At 35.8% G+C, this 21,260-nt stretch overlaps 1 protein-coding gene across 1 annotated transcript; it reads right to left on the reverse strand.

Annotated features, from left to right (window-relative positions):
* Positions 1-9,301, reverse strand: Nts (neurotensin). Its single transcript, XM_057758160.1, has 4 exons — positions 9,111-9,301; positions 6,930-6,991; positions 2,699-2,926; positions 1-728 (listed from the first exon to the last, which is right to left on the reverse strand). The coding sequence occupies exons 1-4, from the start codon at positions 9,181-9,183 to the stop codon at positions 576-578; spliced, it is 516 nt and encodes a 171-aa protein (XP_057614143.1). The 5' UTR covers positions 9,184-9,301; the 3' UTR covers positions 1-575.
* Positions 9,302-21,260: the final 11,959 nt, after the last annotated feature.

Raw genomic sequence — 21,260 nt, forward strand, 5'->3', positions numbered from 1 at the left:
CTATTTATTTAATAATACACTCACCAAGATAAGCATAAATAACAGTGTTTCATTAACAATTCTTTCAGATGGGCCTTTTATGACAATAACTTTGTTTTTGTACTGAGGGATGAACCGGTGGTTTTTGGAAAGTAGTGTATATTTCTTTCAATCAAAAAAATGAAAGCAATCAAATGATCCAAATGGTGCCATTGTTCTGCTTTGGATTGGCGATGTGTGCTCAACTTTGTTATAATCTCTTATGTTTTCACATAAAATGCCAAATGTGATGACTGTTCGGATATCCTGTAATATATTTTGCAAAATTGCAAAAGGTCCTATATGTGTTATGATTATTACCTAGTCCAATTATACAGAACACATCATGCTGGAGCTCTACATTTATTTGAAATCATTTAGTTTAATCGACAGGAATGCAGAGAAATAACATCCAATAGAGCACAATTGTGGCAGAGATGAAATAATCAAGTTCTGTCACATTTACACACTCATGTAACTATGTATCTAGGTGACCACATGATCATATATCTAGGTAAAGAGGGGTCAATCACAATCACGTGTCGAGAGTCAGCTTCTTAGTAGTAGTAGGTGCCCCTCTTGAGTATGTAGGGCCTTCTCGGTTTACTCTCATACAATTGCCTTTTCAGAATGTAAGGGATCTTTCTCTTTATCACTTCTTCCTTCTCAGTTTTGTCATTGCCATTGTCAAGAATATCTTCCTGAATCATCTAAAATAGAGAAAGCACAGAGGGAAGTTACAGGCATGAAACGTATTTCAGATGATTTCCTTACACTTCCTCTGTTTGTTTTCAGCAAGATGCACCTGTAGGATCAGAGAAACTACTTCGTCAGAGGACCGATGGTTATCATGGCTGAGATGGTATCAGATCATAATCTTTCTGATTATTTACGTCCTTTCTCAGTTCACCAGCCTACCTCTCTTTAAAAATATGTATTTATATTTTCAAGCTTAAGGGCTATACCAGAGACACCTTCTAATTAGTTCTGAGACTTTGGATATCATTGCAGTCCAAAATAATATAAGATATATCATAATAAATATAATATTGGAGCTCAATGCTATTTGAAAGAGAAGGTAACAGGATTTTATGTTGACTTCAGTCAATTACTGCTATGACCTAAAAGTCACTCTAATGACCAGTTTCCTAAACAGAAAAAAAGAATTGCCCGTTCCAAGTATCTTAGATGTTGTAGAAATCATCAACTACAGAAAATCTGTTTAAACAGCTACAATCTCGTCAGATTCCAGCTGTCTCCTAAACTTTGGGGTGACAATAGCAAATACTGATATTCTAATTGTACTGCATCCTATTCAATTATAATGCCGTCCTAGCACCAAGCATTTTATCTCAAGCTGCAGTTATCGAGTTTCAGAGAAGGTAAAGCAGCTACTGTCAGGTAATCGAGGGTTTTAATCTTTGCTTTCTTGAAAGTGCATAGTCTGTAATTACTTGTACTATGCTCGGTCTGATAATACCATTTTATTTTGAAATGACTCAACAGTTAAACTAACAAGAGTTCCAGTCTTATGTTCAGTTGACTTATCTGCTAATTAGTTTATTGAGGGTCTTTCTTCTCTGGATAAATATGGCATAATTGGTATTTCCCTCGGCTAAGATCTGAATGTTCAAGTTTTATTGAGCTAAATAGTGTTCTAAAGACTGTACCATTTAGCTGGAATTAAAATGAAAGGATGAAGAGTACAACAAGATAATTTAAACTAGCCTTTTCGGTATTTCATATGGAAACCATAGTTATGTTTACCAGTTAGGATAAACACCAACAGCTCTGCAGGCATTTCCTTCTTCCACAGGGCATCTCTGTGGCAGCCACGCACAGGCTTGTTATATTAACAGAGGGCACCCAGATCTGCAGTGTTGGTGTAAACCCACAATTTAAAACATGAAGCAAACCTCTCAGGGCTTGATCTGAAAAATGTTTCTCCATTCGGAAAAGTGTAATAATACCCTTTTTCCCCTTTCTTTAGAGCTCTAATTTAGTTTTAGTGACATGTATGTCAAGGCAATAAAAAATAAAGTGTTTGCAGAGAAGGCCATTTGTAGATTACCAAAATTTTCAGTCTCCCCCTGCCATTTAAATATTTATTTAATTATTTTTAAAATAAGGTAAAATATATATGTATATAAAATCTTATTTTTAAAATTAAGAAATATTTAACTTGCTCAATAATCAAATAAAGAAGCTGAAAAACAATTTCTATGCACATTCTAATTTGAAATTTGCAACTGGAATCCTTTGATTTTTGTTCTATTTCCTTTGAAACTTTTGTATTTTGTTTGGTTATATATAATTAAACACGATTTTTGATTTTGGTAAAACAGGTGAATTTACTTAAATTTCTTGACATATATCCCTAGTGCCAATTTAATGCAGAACTGCCTCAGTGTTTCAGCCATTTACGTTCATAGTTCTAAGGGTTCTTAAGACATATCATAACCCTTTTAAGGTTAAAGCAAGAAAAGTTCATTAATCTCCAAATATTTGAATGACACATTGAAGTCAAGAAGGGCGTTGTCTTCAAAACATGGTTTAACTCATTACTTTCTAGGATTTGTAAGTCTCCCGTACTGTGATTTTTATCAGGGTATAGGAATGAATGCTAATGAGATCCCACTAGTGCAACGACCCTCGTGCCCATCTTTGGGTTCTGTTTTACCTCCCAGTGTTGGAAGGCCCTGCTGTGGCAGATTTTTTGCAGCTGGATTATGGTCAGCATTGCTTCCAAGCTAAAGCCATCAAGAACGATGGGGAGTTTCCTTTTTCCAACAAGATCATCTTCGTGCATTTCTCCTGCTGCTTCATCAGCTGGGCTGTTCACGTTATTGATAAGGCTGCAAACATTTAGCAAGGTCATTTTCCAAGAGGGAGGACTTGATTTACTGATCTGAAATAGTGAACAAAAAAAAAAAGATATCACAATTAAAGTCTGTTAGAGGAGTATAGAATATGTATTGATTGGGTTAAACCATTCTACTTTAAGTTCTACTTGCAATAAGACTGTGAATGTGTGAATCCTGCTTTTAATACTCTTAACTCACAGGCATTAAAATTTATGAGTATCAGGATACTCACTATGTTTTCAAAAAGCTTGTAATTCCTTCTACTACCTGCCTTGAACAAGGCTATTCAGCCATTGCATGTAATGTTCTGAGTTAGTATGGTATTCTAGAAGAAAAATTCTCCTTTTAATTTCAGCAGTACCTCGTGTCTTACCAGTTAATACGTTATTTCAGTTTTACACTTAGAAAGTTCTTTAGAGATTTTCTATTTCAGTGTTTCCTGAGATTAATTTATTAGAATCCTGTTTTTATGCTCAACTCTTTTAAAGATATACTTTAAACTGAAATAGAATTACTTACTTCTCCCCTCCTTTTTCGCTTCATCCTCTCCTGCAAAGCCTTCCCATGTCTTCCCCTACTCTTAAATTTATGACCTATTTGTTTTTTTCTGTTTTTATTATTGTAAACATACTCATATACTTGTGTATGCACAAATTCATATAGATTCAACCTGTTTAAACTGTTTTTTGGGGGGTGGTGTTTTAGTGAAAACAATGTACAGGCCTCCACTGTTTTAAAAAGATATTAGCATTAAAGAAAATGGAAAGGGTTTTAAACTAAATATCCTGAAATCTTACATGAGAATGTATAAGTGAGTTAGTAGAAGTTTGAACAGGACAGAATAGAATAAATAGAATATTCTTCCTACACACATTTGAACACAGCATCACCTCTTTATCTGTCTAACAGTAAAAAATGTCACTGTGACCCCTCTCCTACCAGGAAATAGAACTGCAGAAAATGATAACCCAGGAGACACATATATATTTGGAGAAAGTTTTATGTCTAAATGACTAATTATAGTCCTTGTACTGTGTATTTCATTATTAAGTGTGTTCTAAGAGCTATGGTTAACCCTATGTATCCATGATCGACTGATCGGAGATAAATTTAGCAGGTGGCAAATCTAAGGATGTCACCAAAGTGCAAATGAAGTAAAGTCATCAGGTATCATTTAGCTCTAAAATTTATGTCTGAATAAATGAATTCAAGAGTTGGTAACAGATCCTGCATCCCAGTTACTTATTCATAAACATGCATTGAACTTCTACTGTATATAAGGATTTGAGTTTGGTTACAATTATCTAGTTAGTTTCCAATACTATTTTTAATAAAACTATACTTCAATGCCAGTGACGATAAAAGATATCACATATATGAATATATACACATATATATGTATATATATATAGATACACACACATATATATAGAGAGAGAGAGACTGCCAATGGAGTATATATATATGTGTGTGTGTGTGTGTGTGTGTGTGTGTGTGTGTGTGAGAGAGAGAGGAGAGAGAGAGAGAGAGAGAGAGAGAGAGAGAGAGAGAGAGAGAGAGAGGGAGAGAGAGAGAGAGAGAGAACAACAAATAAATACTCTTGGGTCCGCTATTTCTTGTCGCTGCCATTTTTTAATTCACTGAAACTCCTGTTACCTAGATAGTTTTAGTAAATAGCTTTTAAGTCTCTAAACAACTTTGTCCTAAAATAGAAATTGTTCACATACTTGATTTAAAAAGTGAAAGGAGGAAAACTCATGATATCTGAAGCTTTTAACAATGGCATTGCAATAACAGAATCAAGTAATCTTCTCCTTACAATTATGAATGCAGTCATTTAGTTAAGGCAACCATATATCTAGAGTTCGCATTTACATAGTACTGTAAACAAACAAAAATGGTTGGGTGACAGAAATGAATTATAATATGATGGCATAGCAAATATACGCTGTGCTTTTATTTTTATCCTAGCAGCAAAATCGGAGTGATTTTATGTCTGGATGCCTTCTCATCAAAGATTGCAACTTACTTATCTCAGTTGAAATGAAGCAATGAAACATAAATACTTCATCCTGAATGATTTTAAACTGATGAAATCTACACCATTGCACCTTATTTTCTTTAGCAGAAAAGAGGTTACTATTCCAGATATTGAATTTTTTTCTTGCATTTTCTTGGTCAGGGAGAGTAAACCAAACGCACACAGGGTCTCAGAATGGTAACACTTTGTCAAAACACTGTCAAATTTTGGGGATTTCTTAGGACATGTATGTGTAAGTAATGTATATTTAGAATTTCAAAAATAAAATCTATTCTAAACCACTAAGGACTTTGAGTCTAACCTGAAAGATTATTGATTGGCTCCACATAATTTCCTACCTTAGAGATGAAAAGTTGTAGTCATTGATATCCAGACTGACTACTAAACAAAGGATTTATTATAGTTGGATGAATAAATTTACCTTTAACACTGACTACATTTATTAAGAAAGTGTATAAAGAGGATATTCTGGTGTTCAATTTACATAATAATATTTGGTTTCCATTCAAAGGATTTTAGTAAATATTGGTCATTATTGAATTCTATGTGATGTTAGATTTTACCAGACTATCTCTTAAGGACCATAGCAAAACACATATCTTCATTACTTGTAAGGTAATATTATCATGTGCTGTCAATCACATATTTGCAAAATGAATACCTTTCTTTTCTGCTTAGTGTCAAAGACAATAAAATTGCCTTTGCATACTAGAGACTTCTGTACCTAGGATAAGCTCATTCAATTAAGGAAATCTTCTGCATGGAAGAAGTAATTAAAATATTGCCTCAGAACTTCGGTCAGAGTCTAGATCCCTTTCCATCACAAGTGTTAAATCCCAACCTTGCTACTACAGTTTTTAATTCTGGAGGTATTACAAGATGAATTGAACTAAAAATATTCCCCATCTTTTCTTTAGAAACCTGTATTCTAACCATCAATTTTGATACTCAGTGATTTCTTGACTCCGAATCAATTTCATAGGGTAACATGGTAATGTGATATATTATAACAGTTTTGTTCCTAGGCAAAGGTTAACTAGAAAAGATACTCTTGAGCTTGCAAAATTTTGCTCAGAATAGAGAACTTCACTAAACTGATATAAAAGAAAATTAAATATCTATAGCTAATACTTTTGAAAGAGTGAGGATGTATGTAGGATGTAAACTCTGTCATAGATAATAGAGTTTATAATAGCCTATGAGAAAGCCAGAAATTTCTAGGTTCTACAGTCCTATCCTTATATTTAAAATGATAAGGAAAGTCAATGTCAATCTTGTTGACTAACCAGTTGCCTAATATTAAATAGACTACAAGTATTGGTTTCAGGACTATATCTCAAAGTTAATGTTTGCATGTTCGTAGCTTTCCTCTATGCTATATTTCCTCCCCATGTTGCCTTGATGCCATGTTTTAGGAAATAACATTTTTCCACAATTAACAAAAACATGTAAAAATTTCAATTAGGCTTCACTTATTTAACTCGAGGACTACCTGCCTTTTATGCTGTCAATCTAAAAATCATGAAAACAGTTTAAGTATGTTTCCCTGTCTCCATGACATTATCTGTGGTTGCTTAATTAAAATTGAAACATACTAATTGACAGCCCTATAGAGATTTCCTTTTCATAGCAACACCTTTCTTCTTCAGATTAGTGGTTCTCAATCTGTGGGTCACAAACCCTTTGGCAAACTTATACCTCCAAAAATATTTACACTATGATTCATAGCAAGCAAAACTGGAATTATCAAGTACCAATGAAAATAATTTGGTTGGTTTCACCACAACAAAAGGACCTTACTAAAGGGTTGCAACATTAGGAACGTTGAGAACCACTGCCTTAGAAGAAAAAAGAAAAGTCTCTCAAATAGGAAATGTCTCCCAAAGATCTTTACGGTTTTGAGGTGGGTAACTATATCTATATTGATTAATATAAGAAAATATTATCATATTTAGAGTGGAAATTCACATATCCTTCAAGCCTGGATGAAAGAAAAGAAAAAGTACCTTTGACGCATGCATGTTTGTCAATAAGTCTGCCTCTAAGGCTCTCATGTCCTCTTCGGAGTCTGAAAAAAGTCAAAACCACATGTTTACTGTACAATTGCATATCATATCGTTACATTGAAATCAATGTATTTCAAATTAATTTAAAGAATTAATCTTTGAAATTTATTGTCTTCTACATGTAATTCCTTCAGAGCGGTACTCGGAAAGAAATGGATCACAGCTTCATTTTCTTCTGACAGCTATGGTAGCAGAATCGCTTCCAAGAAAATGAGCACAAGATAATTTGCTAAGCAAAGTATTCCTGATTTGGGGTTATTTCATCTCTGAATCGCAGTAAAATACTTAATTATACTGTGTGATATAGACCTTGGTGAACACACTGCACCCAGTCTCATTCTTACCAGCAGTAGTTCCCACAAAATAAAATATGAATACAAGTGTTGTTTTTCATTTCCTGGTAACTATTCCCTGGTAATTTTGGAATAAAAATGATACCGAGATTCACTTCACTGAAAATGTCATTTTATAAAATTGTCTTTGAAGGAATCAGTTTCTGTTTTAAATAAGAGCTTTGAATTGTGTGCTTCCAATTTTATCCTATGCAGGTGAGGACATGATTTAAGCAAAGACAGAGCTCTCCCTCAACACAGGGTAAGCAGTATTGGAAACAGATCCCTGATTCATTTTGGAACACATTTTTCAAGATTCCATTTATGAGCATATTATAGAAAAGCAAAATGTAGAAATGCTACATAGTTGTAGAACTATTTCATATCCACGAGTGTCATACTAAAACAAAGCAGGGCTTAAAATTGCTCCATACGCCACTCTGCAGTCATTATAACACAGAATCCCACCTGATGCAACCAACTCATAAAGTTCATGCAAGAACTGAGTTATCTCATAGACACTTTTTCTTGGCTTATTACAAATACATGCTTGTTTGTTTTTCAAAGTGAATAATAAAATTAATTGTATTAATCAATGACGAAAATGTGCACTTGTCACAGAAAATAATTTCAGCTAATACAGACTTTCTAATCACTAACCTATTTTAATCTCTAATTATAACAAATTTCATGCACCATTTGATAAAATCATATTTACAGAAAACTCATACAATATTTACAGAGGTTTATGTTAATAAAATAATTAAATCATTCTAAATAAACTTCATTTCATGCTGATAGAGTTATCTTTGTACTTGTAAACCTTAACAGGAGTTTGATCTGCCCAAGTTGTTAACTATAATATCTACAAATATAACTTAAGTGATTTTATTTCATTACCCCGTAAGATTTTCCACTGTGATGTGTCTGTTCAATTATTTCTAGTCATTAATTTAAATACACTGCAGTCATCAAAATATTTCACATTGTTCTTTTAAATGTATCTTATTTCTAAGGGAGTTGCTACATATCTGATAAGAACACCCTGATTCTCCTTTACTGTTATATACAAAGCACTCTAAAGCTAAATTGTATCAGAAACATAAGTGTACTGATTCTATGGCTACAGTTTGTGCCTAGCTAAATTACCTTAGTAAAGCAATAGCTACATTAATATCACAACTCTGTAACAATGAAAGACTATAAAATGTACTTTCAGAAAGGACTTGGAACATTTTGTATTGTACTAGAAATAATATTCTGTAAATCTTGCTCATTCGTTTATTTACTGACATTTATTTCCCATCTCCTAACACAGATATAAAGTTACAAATAATCTGAAGAAAAAAATCACAAAAGGAAGTGAATGAGAGAAGTCACCACTTAATAGAATGAGAAAAATGGGAATCTAGATTGTGAATGGGGTGTTTTAATATCTGCACGCTGACAAACACGACTTCTATTCTTCTCAATAACGACCAGCCCCAATGCAAATTTTCAGCTTTGTTTTATTACTCTGATCTATTTTCTCTCTAGTGGTTATATTCCAAAGGAGAATGAATATATTGCATTTCCTTGGTACCACATTAACTGCTTTAGAGACTCTTAGAAGGGAAATAAACATTTCAGTTCTTACAGTCAGAACAGGAGAGAAACATAACAGACACAGTTTTTGTCACCGAAAGGCAGTTAGAGAAAGGAGAGAGGAACTCCTGGATTTATTAACCTGAGCCCCAGCCGACTGCGAGAGAAATCACTTCAGGGAGTTGGGAGATGTAGTTGGGCTTACCTGAGCAAAGACTCCAGGAGCTGAAAGCCAGAAGCATCAGGCACACCAGCTGGATGTTCAGTCCTGCCATCATCTTTCAGCCTTCTGAGAAGCAGGTCCAGACAGAGACACCGAAGGAGTTCTCTCTCTCCGTGCTTTCTCCTGCCTTCAGCTGGCTTTGAAAGTGAGAGAACTGTGCAAGATGCTCTGGCCTCTCCCTATATATATACCAGAGCAGGAGAATGATGTCATGACTGTACAGGATGTGCCCTGCCTTCATCTCCATCCCCCCTTCTCTCCCCACTCCCTCCTCCTTTCCCTTTGTCCCTCATCTCATCCCCCACCCAGGAACCTTGATTGAAAGTGACGATCTTCCCTAATTGTAGCTGTTGCTCAGGATTTCTGACTCACGGAAAGAGTTGCTCAAAGGCACAGCCATATACAGCAGAGAAGGCTCCCCTGGTGGCATTTTTTCTCCTTTTCTCTCATGCCCCCGCTCCAGAAATTTGTCATTTTGATATCTGGAAAGATGATTTTTTTCAAAAAAAAATTCCTAATATTTAAGCAAAAGCTCAAGGGCAAAATCACTGATTCCTTATGCATGGGAGACTTAAAGACTTGGATATATTTTCTGGTAACACAAACTTCATAGGAAACATTTTGTTGTTTCAAAACTTGCAGAGAATTTGCATAGCACATGCTAAAACAGGAATGGAAGTAGAAAAAAAATGTATATAGTAATGAGATAAAAAAACTCAAAAAATGGAGAAATCAGTTCAAATAAGGAAGAATATTAGATCCAATGGATAGTATTATTTTCCATTGAGCTGAATGTTTATTGCATGTAACTGAGGACAGACTAAATTGCATGCATTGGCCTTTAATTGAATGTTTTAAAACATTTTTAGAAAATAAAGACACTAAACATGTGATAACATCTAAGGAAGAAATCCAGACTGGTAAAACAGACAATTGGTTTATATTATCCGGTATTTGGTATAAAATTAACTTCTCAGTCTTTGCAGCAAACCTAAAGGAAGTTATTAATTATAGATATTTAACAACTATTTAAAAACCAAGATATAGTCATATAACTCAATGTTCAAAAGATAAATGAAAGCCGTCCTTTTTATTACTTTAACTTGGATTTGTAGTTTTTGTGAAACAAATATACCCAATTCACCTCTCCTTGAAAGTTTTCTCTCAAGGATGACTGACTAGCAAGCCTGGAGCATGCAAAGATTTTTTCTACCGCTAGGGGGAGCAGTGGCAGTTTAGAATTCTTTTCCTTTTCTCTGTGAGAAGGCTGGCTCAGTGTTCTCATTAGCCCAGCTTCTGTACTACAGAATCATTTCAGACTTAACGAAGAAGTCAATAAATTATGTATTCTTATTTAAATATGCATCATATTTAAATTAATTACTTTCTGTGCTTTAAAATTGTAAAGCACAAAGAATAATCTTTGAAAAGGTGTTAAAACGTGTGCTAGCGGTCTCATAGGAAAAGGAAAATTCGATGCTTATTCCCCCAAGTGGTTTCCTAACAAGTGGAACTTAGGGAAGTGTTTACAAATGTATTCCTGATTAATTAAGGAAAAAATAACACTTTATCTCATTTTGAGCATATCACATGAATATCATTAATAAAGTGAGAATTATTTTAGGTATATGATAATCCCAGAGAAAGAACACAAAAGCACGTATCAACCAATGTCAAATGATTCAAAAGTCAAATATATTATTAGGAAATTCTCCTTACTATTAAAAATGCCTATATGCCTTTTTCTGTCTGGATTACAATGTTGGTACATGCTTTTAATTGCATAAAATACTTTTCCCTTCCCCTTTAGCCTAGATTATCGGGAATTTAGAAAAATTGTTAAAGAGTGTTTCAGCAGGAAGGTACGGTTGCCCAGTGATCTAGACTCGGCGCCTGGGAACCATCCCAAATAGAAAGGCCAAGACAGGGCTTCAGAGAGATTCAGTTACTCCCAAACAAAATAACTGAGACCTAACAGAGAAAAAAATACCTTAAAAAGTATTTTTGAGATATACTGTGAGTCAAAATACAGATAAACTGCAAATGTAGCAGAAGAATTCTCGGACTAGGTGGTTTGAAAATATTAAAGTATATGAAAAGAATGAAAAAAATCCACAATGCCTCCTCCTAAAGCTCAGGGATCATTGCAGAAGACAGGACAGGAAGACTGTAAGAGCAGAAAGATCTAGACACATTCATGTACATACATACACATGCATACATGCACACATATACACACATGCACTCATACACATACACACATATATGCATACACATACACACATTCACACACAACATACACACACATTCATACACCAAGCATATATAAACACACACACAAACTGACACAAATGATACCTTTCACATAGAGTTCGGGTGTCTTTCTATGGATATAGTTGAGTAATTTTTACTTTAAAACAGTTTTACCTGGAAAACTGCCTCACACAGTAACCAGCAGCTTGTGCTCCTGTCTGACACTCTTTGTAACACTCTTCCCTGTGTTGACTTTTCAGTTTGAGGTCACCATACCCATAGGGTCCCCAGTGAAGGTCTCTACAGGACATAACTTCTACTTTTGGACAGCTATTTGCTGCAGATTAAATCTATCAGTTTCTCAAAATAATCTACAAGGACAGATTAGTAATTAATAATTATAAAGCATTGATGTGTTCTCCTGTCTAATTTGGACAAGAGAGAGCCTGAAACCAGTTGATGGACAGTTGCTCTGCAGGTTTACCCCTGCTCATTCTACACCGCAGAAGACTCCCTCACCTCACAGAAGCTACCCTAGACTTCCCAATGCTTTGGTACTGACATGCATACCTGAATCTGATAGTCTTTTTCTACAAGCGGCGTAATGCTGACTTCATTCAATTGTTCTGCGCCACCTTGTGATATTAACTCTCATTTTAAGAAGACTTTTTTTTTTTTTTGAAATCTTGTTGGGAGCAGTGTGCCCCCAGATCCTGAATTTCTTGTAATCCCCTGATCTGAGTGTCTACAGCTGTTCTGAGCACGAGACCTTCAGGACTTCCTGATGGCAGGAGAGTGGTTTCTGGTGGGTTTGGCTGGGGCATGGCTATCTCTATATAATCTGCTCCTGAACAAAATAAAGGGGGCATTCTTGGGGAATTCAAGGATGACCCGTGTCACTGTCTCTCTATCTATGTGTGTCTGTGTATTTTAACCTCCAGCCCCCTTGCCCGAAGCTCGCGAACTGGGTGCCATCGTACAGAGCGCAGACACGGGGGCGTGGTGCACGGCAAAATCTGACTTCTTCAAACCTTTCCAAGTTAGAAATCTGTGGTCCTCTTGCTTTCCTTAGGTTCTCCTGAAACTTGTACTATGGATGAAAAGTTTTATACTTTAGATGAAAAGGATCATAATTTTTCTGTATTTCTTCAGAGGGGTTTACATACCAAAGACTGGCTAAAATACTAACTTATAGATACTTCTCCTAATTTCTCCAGGTCAAATTTGTCATTCTTTTGAGTCATAATCTCTCAAATCTCCCCAATTCTTTTTCATCTTTCTTTTTTATATGCATCTTTAGAGTTACTTTGCTTTTCAGCCTTTCCCAAGTATCCTTTCCCTCCATGACTAGGGATAACAACTTTGTCAAAAGTCACTTCCTGGAGCCATGTGTCTTTATCAGCCAAACGTTCAGATAAATGGTGGCTTTAGTTTTATTTCTCTAAATGGATCTCAGGTCTGGAGCTGCGGCTGTGATTCACTGAACAAACAATATGTCAGATTCCTGTAAGCCCAATTGATCTTTTTCTGTACAATTAAAGACCATTTTCAGGACACAGATAGATATGTGTGTGCACACACCCACACTTATGTATGCTACCTTATACACTCAATGTGTATTGCACAGACTTTAGAGATGTAGGTAAATGGCAGCCAAATGGCCAATTTCCCCCTGTAAGCATAATATGCTTTGCCCATAATCTCTACAAATTTCCAGTTCAATTTTGAAGGTTCTTTCATTTTCTGTTGCTTTATCTTTAGAGATAACAAACAGGGAATAGTTGGTAATGGATTTCTATAGTCAAAGCAAATTTCACAAGTGAAACTCTAATTATCATTTGATTATGACTTGCATGTTGTACATTAACATATTGAATGAAGGCTGTTACACATTGGGATAACATAGATTTCATTTACTATCTTCTTTCTCATATTTAAGACCCCTGCAGTGTCATTATTCCCGACATGTAACGCTTAGGTTAAGGGTCCTTATATGCCTTCTTTCTGTAAAACCCCCTTTTAAATAAGAAGTTAAAAAAATCCTTCAGAAAACATTTTTATGTTATTCATCTTACTTTAACAAATTAGTGCAGTTATCAAGAATAAGAGATAGGTTTTACTTGGAATAAAATCTTCTCCCTTTTTATGTCATGAAGTTTGTGGATATTCCCACAGCATCTGTAATAGGCCACATTGGGACTCACTTTAGTTACTGTTCATGAATAGCTTATTCAAATTTTAAAAAAGTGTTACTCCCTCCCCCCTTCTTTTCCTTAGTTTTCATGTTCCTGGGATCAAAGACAGGGACCCATGCATGTATAACAGACAAGCAACTCAGCAATGAACTACAACTCCAGGCCTCAATAAAACACCTAGTTTTCCTTCAAGAGACTGCTAGTGTTTTTGATATATGATAGTTTATACTAACTTGATTCTTTTTTGTCATCTGTTTACTACTTTCCCCATGAGATCCTGATGTGAGCCCTGGATTTAAGCCTGTGGCCTTAAAATTTGCTTCTCTGATGTAATCAAATATACATATGTATGTACAGTCATAGCCACATTGTCTCTGTCAGCATCCTGTCCACAGTAAACCTTGAGACTCCAAAGTCCTTAGTAGCCATAGGCTCCTCCCCTTTCATTTTCTTAGAAATTATGATTTCAAATACGTCATCATTCTTCTTAGAATTATGGTTAATTGAGGGGCATACAATTAAAATGTAGGGATGCTATCATCTGATTTTTTTTGCTTTGCTTTGTTTTCCATCTCCAAATACTTCAGAGCTGGCAAAAGCCCATGGGAGCCCAGCTCTGCCATTAAATTATGTCCCATAGCCAAATGCTTTATTTTCTTTTATTATCGCCACCCAGTTTCAAGTCAAACCTGACTCCTGATTTGCTACCACGACCTCTGAGCATTCATCCCCAACTCATCCATGATCTCTTCCAATGCAGATATTGTACAGGATATGAGTTTGGTATGTAAAATGTAACTCTATTCTTGTCGTTCTCTGAAAGGTTTCCTACTTCAATAATAGGTTTCTCAGCCTACACAGAAAGCCAGAACAAGTTGAATTAAAAATTAGAAGACCAGGTTATTGGCAAATCACTCTCTGCTGACTCTTCTGACCCCAAGAGATGAGGCAGGGGAAGGGAGCAGGAGAGAAATCGCGTGTCCAGTCTAGAGTCAGGGGGGCCAAAATACTCTATGTGGGTAGGGTCTGGGCAGCTAGGCGCTTTGGAGGAGGAGGTCCTACCACTGCTGTAGAACCTGGCATCTGGAGGTTTTTCTGAGAGGGTGGGTTTGGAACGGAGCCAAACTTGAGGAGATTCCAGCAGAATATTCTCTACTTAAAAGAATGCAAAATTTTTTGTTTGTATTTAGAGCAAAGTCTTGACTTCAGTCTGTAAGAGTGGACTTTTATTTCTTTTCAGTCTGCTTATCATACCCCTCTTCTCTTCTGTGTCTAAACATAAAACCTATTAGTTTTCTTGCTCTTTTGCACAGATGCCTAACTTTTTTTCATAAAAGATTGAAATGAATGCTATAAAGTTAGAATAGTATTTAACAAATTCTCCCTGATGACTCACAGAGTAGAGCAATTATATCAGTTACTGTTTGACATTGGCTTCAGTAATGGGACTTACTTTGACCAACAGGATGTTAGCAAAAAGAAAGAAAACTGACTTGAAATGTCTTTGAAGCATCAGGCTTGATTTCTTATTTTCCTGCCATTGCCTAAAGAATAACTTTGATTCAATAAGCTCAACATCTAAAGAAACAGATGACGAATGTCATTCCACCTCACATAGACATTGTGATATAAATCCAAGGCTTCTGTGCTCAAGCTGGATTTACTTGGATTATTGTATGGTTGCAGGAACTGGGTTCATTGATTAGTTTTAAATAATTAGGTTTTGGAGTCATTTGTTACATTGCATTTTTGTAGCAATAGCTGACTAATAAGCCATCTATGTGAATTCCTCTCCATTGGTAAATATTGATAATAAAATGAATTAGTGATATTCCAAGTGGGTCTGCCAATTACATAACTGCTATCTTTTCCTTACTTCTCAAAAATGACATTTTGTTCCCTAATCTATAACAGGTGACTCTCACAAAAGCAATCCTTGAGAAGATTCTCAGCTACAGGAAAAAGCGCAAAAGAACTTCCTTTCAATGAGTCTTGAGTATTTTTTTAAGTTACTTGGGACATTTTGTAACCTGCCATTGAGAACTGAGTGGGAAGAAGATATTCTAACAGCACCTGAAAATCCCCCCAATTTGATGAGTCATTTTGTACAGAGCAACTACGCAGCATTGAGTTGTCAGAGGTAAAGACAAGAGTGAACAGTCTAGCTTAGAAACAGCCATTACAACCAACCTCAGAGGACTAAGAAGAGTCCAAGTCTGAATCTAAAATGCATTCATTAAAAATGTCTATGAGAGATATGCTGTCAGGTTAATTTGATTTCACATAACCTAGAAAAATTTTAAATAAAATTCATAGGATCATACACAGTACACAACATAAAGATTTTTTTTAAAAAAGTGATACATGGCTTAAGTGTGGCTAAGTATTCTGGTTAGAGTGTTGATAAAAATGAAAATTATTTCATTGCCAAAACCAGTTAATCTTTGTTATATGAATAACACAATCTTCAAGCCAGAAATTCTTTTATGAATATCTTACAGAATATATTGCTCCAATAAAGGATAAGCTAATATTTTTAACTTAAAAATGCATTCAATAAAACAATAAGATGTTTAGGTTTTAGTTCCCTTGCCATTATATTAACCACGCTCTTCTCCCTTTGTCCATATTACAGGTTTTGAATGCATAAACCCTTTACATCAGAATTCTTACTGTGCAAACTTAAATGGACTCTATAGGGTATGCTTTGCTTTAACTGGGTGTAAAGTTAGCAAGTACAAATCAAGGAGATGGAGAGAGTGGACTAGGAGTCTAACCTGAGGGCTAAAGAAAGAGAACATTTCCCACTCTGTCCTCTAAGTGGAGACACCAGTTTATGGGTGGCAGTGACAGCTGGGATCTCTTGCTAATACCAGACAACATTTGAACATCACCATGAGTCATTGCCTCAGTGGATACTAGACCTGGAAAAACTTAAGTAGACCTGGTCTTGAATTTTTACTTTTCACAGAGAGAAATGCAGGCTAGATATTGTTCAATGTCTTTCAACACTTTAACGGTGTTTTTTCCTATGGCGCTTATCCAATCTCACACCATACCCTAAGAGTAGGTTATCATGGAACGTCAGTCTAACTATCTGCAGAAACTGACTTACTCTCAGGGGTTCTCTCTTGTTAGTCTTGCATCACATAAGTTGGAGCCCATGCAAAAGGTATTGGCCATGTATTTTGTAAAAGAATTTACCTTTTGGACAACTGTGTTTTATGCCCTTGTTGTAATTAGGCTTTTGGTGTATTCTATTCTGTTGCTGTATTTCTGTATACCCAGATCTGTTAGTTTCTATATCTCAGACTCTCTACTCAACTCATCTTTTCTTACAATATTTAATCCTCCTTTTATTCTTTGTCTTGTCTGGCTCTGATGTCAAGTGAATATGGACGTAAGTGATACACACTGAAGTGCTTAAGAGACTCAGTTAAGTAAGATGTCCCATTTAGGAATTAAGAGAAGTATTCACATTTGCTTAGATTCTTTTTCTCCCCAATAGGAAAACATACATGAGTGAATATTAATGTTGACCCTCATTAAGATGACCTTAATGATCATCTTTTAGTGTTGTTATTATGTGAGAAAGCTCCCTAATATTCTGGTAATAGCAGTTGAGATATTGTTTCAATAGGGATTCCCTTAGCTTTAGATACATTACATGTGATGGCTGCATTCCCATCTGTGATTTGAGTATTTCAATAACGTTCTCTTATAATACAGATTATTAAACTTATTAACTATAATTCTCTTCAATAATTGAAGGCTATGATACTTTATAAGTTATTTTTCTGTGGGATCTATATCAATATACTTTTCGATGGCTATAACTGCATTTCCCTTTTTATTCTCACTTAATTTTGCTAATATTTATCCATTCACAAAATGGATATCCGTTCAGCAATTATTTTCCCCACTACTTACTTCCTGTTGCATTAACTGCAGTTCTTAACACCGTTCTTGCTTCATTTCATGTAATTTTACTTTAAACTGCTATATTTTCTCTCTATTTTCTGGGAGTAAGCCATAGAACTTTAATTCTGATAGTTTTCTCTTTTCTAAAATAAGCATTATATCTATGAGTATCTCAAAAGCATGATTATAACAGTTTTTAAGCATTTTGTTCATTGTCTTTATCACTCATTTATACTTGATTGATATTTGATTTTTTTTTTTTTTTTTTTTTTTTTTTGGTTTTTCGAGACAGGGTCTCTCTGTAGCTTTGGTGCCCGTCCCGGAACTAGCTCTTGTAGACCAGGCTGGCCTCGAACTTCCAGAGATCCGCCTGCCTCTGCCTCCCGAGTGCTGGGATTAAAGGCGTGCACCACCATCGCCCGGCTTCCAATTTCTTTTTAAAACTCAATTTATGAGACAAGCATTACTCTGATAACAAGTCTCCATAAGGACACTTACAGATACTGAGAATATTAAAGGTATAGGTCAAACCAAACAAAACAAAACAATCCATTATAAAATAGATTTATTACTGAAATGCCTACATGTTATAGATTCTCCCATGTAGAGCAATTTTAGTTACGGTTACTTACACACCCATAGCAGCCATACCACTATCACACCAAAAATAAATAAATAAATAGATAAATAGATGTCTTGCCTGATAGGCTCATACTACAGTTGAAGATTTCACAGCTGTGGTGGTCTCCAATGTCTTTACTCGAACAGTTTGTATAGAAATGTTTAGCACTATGATACCCACCAACATGGAAAGATACTTTACTCCATTTTCATCGTAATTTTATTACTTTTTGAATCCAAGATATGTGTTGTATACAAGAGTATGGATGTATTAACTAATCTTAGTAAAAAAAAAACTAAGGGAAATGGTAAGAGCCTGTAACCTCTGAGATTCTATGACCAATGTCTCCTACAGAGATGTCTTATATTCAGCGCTAGAGTTTTTGATTTATGACTTTATTTTGAAACTATATTTGGACCCAGAAATGGATTATTCTGGTAGCAGAGTTTGACACTGAAAACATGACAAATGACAATATTGTAGGCATGAAAAATTCCAAAGTTGATTTTTCTTTGACATTTTGGTGTGTTTTGGAGGAGGTTGCAAGGACAGTGAACAGAAGTGAGAGGGTGTGGAGATAAGTGGGATTGGGATGCCTGATGTGAAACCCGCAGAGAATCAATAAAAATTGAAAAAGAAAAGAAAAATTCAAGCTACTGATTTTTGAAAGCGTCCACCAAGATTTCAATGGAAAAACTGGGAGACAAGACAGTATCTAACAGGATTGTATTTCTTTTTTTTGTTTGTTCTTGATTTGTTTTTGTTTTTGTTTTTTGTTTTTCGAGACAGGGTTTCTCTGTGGTTTTGGAGCCTGTCCTGGAACTAGCTCTTGTAGACCAGGCTGGTCTCGAACTCACAGAGATCTGCCTGCCTCTGCCTCCCGAGTGCTGGGATTAAAGGCGTGCGCCACCACCACCCGGCCAGGATTGTATTTCTTATAAAGAACCACTAAAAAGCCACTAGAGAAGCTGAAAGAATAAGCCCTAACTGCAGTGAAAATTCCAGCATGTGATGAGCTTGAAAACATGATATCCCTGCAAAGAGAGCTGGAAGCAGTACGATTAGCTGACCGATGAGGATAGTCACATAAACTATAGCTAATAAGGAAGTCCGTAGAGTGATATTGTTCAGACCCTTTCCAGCTCGCTTCATATTACCCTGTATCCTAGAAATAGGATGTGAGAATAGAGTACTTAATGTTTGCCCTCTGGCATTTTCATCTTCTATTGACATAATCCTCTTGTACTTTGAGCCACTTCATACTCAAATTATGCAACCCACTTTCTTCTACCATTTACAGAACAGCTTATATTAAAAGTTTGTTCTGAGTCTCTGAGAAGATTGTAAACTCAAGCTTTTTATGAATCCCTGAAGTCCAGCTTTAGGACTCCCTGAATGGACTGAATACATGCTATATTCACTGACATAAGGTGGACATGATGCTTTGGAGGCCTGGAACTTAATTGTTTTGATGCAGAATGTTCCCCAAGGCCCATAGGTGGATGACTTGCTCACAATTCTATGGCACTATTTGAAGGTGGTAGAATGTTTACAAAATGAACCTGGCTTATGGCCATAGGAACCTGACCAGGTTCACTGCATCTAATCTCAGAACGTAAGCAGCTCAAAATTGGTTAGTATTTGGGTGGGAATAAGTGGGACTTGGGAGAAGAAGGTTGAGTCATATATGTAATTCTATTATAAAGGAAACTTACTGCTCCTTATGTTCTCATCACTCTCCCTACTCCCTGGCAACAACGAGGAAAGCAGCTTTCTCTTACATACACACATACACACACACGCATGATGTGCGTGCACTTATACACACACACACACACACACATACACACACACACACACACATGACAGCACCTATCATGATATATTGTGTCCAAAACAAGAGAGATAAGCAACCATGGGTTAAACTTCTTAAACAGTAAACCAAATAAAGATTTTCCCTTATGAAGATGACCTACTTAGGCATTTTGTCACATTGGTAAAAGCTAAGATAGTTGCTATGAAGAACTCAGGTAGACTTTGTGACAAGTCTCAGTTTTACATTATGTGAAACTGAATTGACAATTCGACAGCAGTTCTCCAGAGAGTCACTTACAATTCCTCAAACTTCCTAATGCTGTGACCTTTTAATATTGTTTCTCATGTTTTGGTGACCTCAAATGGTAAAATTATTTTGTTGCTACTTTGTAACTCTAATTTTGCTACTGTTCTGAATTGTAATGTAAATACATGATAGGCAGGATCTCTGATATGCAACTCCTATGTAATGGTCATTCAAAAACTCATGGGGATCACAACCCACACCCTGAGAACTTCTGCCGTAAGACTTCTAGGGCACTATAGAAACTGCAGTCTCTCTTAATTTAACGTTGAAAGTGATACACTATTTCTATCTATCTGCCTATCTATCTATCTATCTATCCATCTATCTATCTATCATCTACCTATCTATCTTTCCATCTATCTATCTATCTATCTATCTATCTATCTATGATCTATCCATCATCTATCTGTCTGTTAATCTATCCATTTATCCTATCTATCTATCTATCTATCTATCTATCTATCTATCTATCTATCTATCTATCTATCTATCATCTATGATCTATCCATCAAATATCTGTCTGTTCATCTTTTCATACATCTATCCATCCATCCATTTATCCTGTCTGTCTATCTATCTATCTATCTATCTATCTATCTATCTATCTATCTATCTACTATCTGCCACATACCGTGGCCCCCGTCTGTGCTCTATGCACTAGAATCCAGTTTGTGAGCTTCGGGCAAGGGGCTGGAGGTTGAGGAAACACACGCTGAGACAGACCAACACACAGACCTTCCAACACTGGTACCAAAAAGGCCCTCTTTAATAGCACCTTGGAGGCTTAAATACCCTGCAGTCAATGGCCAACAGGTGAAAATCCCATCCTCTGATCCTCCAGGCAAAGCACAGCTTTTAGTGACTTCGATTAGAAGACTCTAGACAGGGAAGAACAGCTGAAGGCCAGGACTTAATTGGTCCCAACATCCATCCATCCATCCATCCATCCATCCATCCATCCATCCATCCATCCATCCATCCATCCATCCATCTATCTATCTATCTATCTATCTATCTAT

The sequence above is a fragment of the Chionomys nivalis genome, chromosome 25 (genome assembly GCF_950005125.1).
Source record: "Chionomys nivalis chromosome 25, mChiNiv1.1, whole genome shotgun sequence".
In the NCBI taxonomy this organism is placed as follows: Eukaryota; Metazoa; Chordata; class Mammalia; order Rodentia; family Cricetidae; genus Chionomys; species Chionomys nivalis.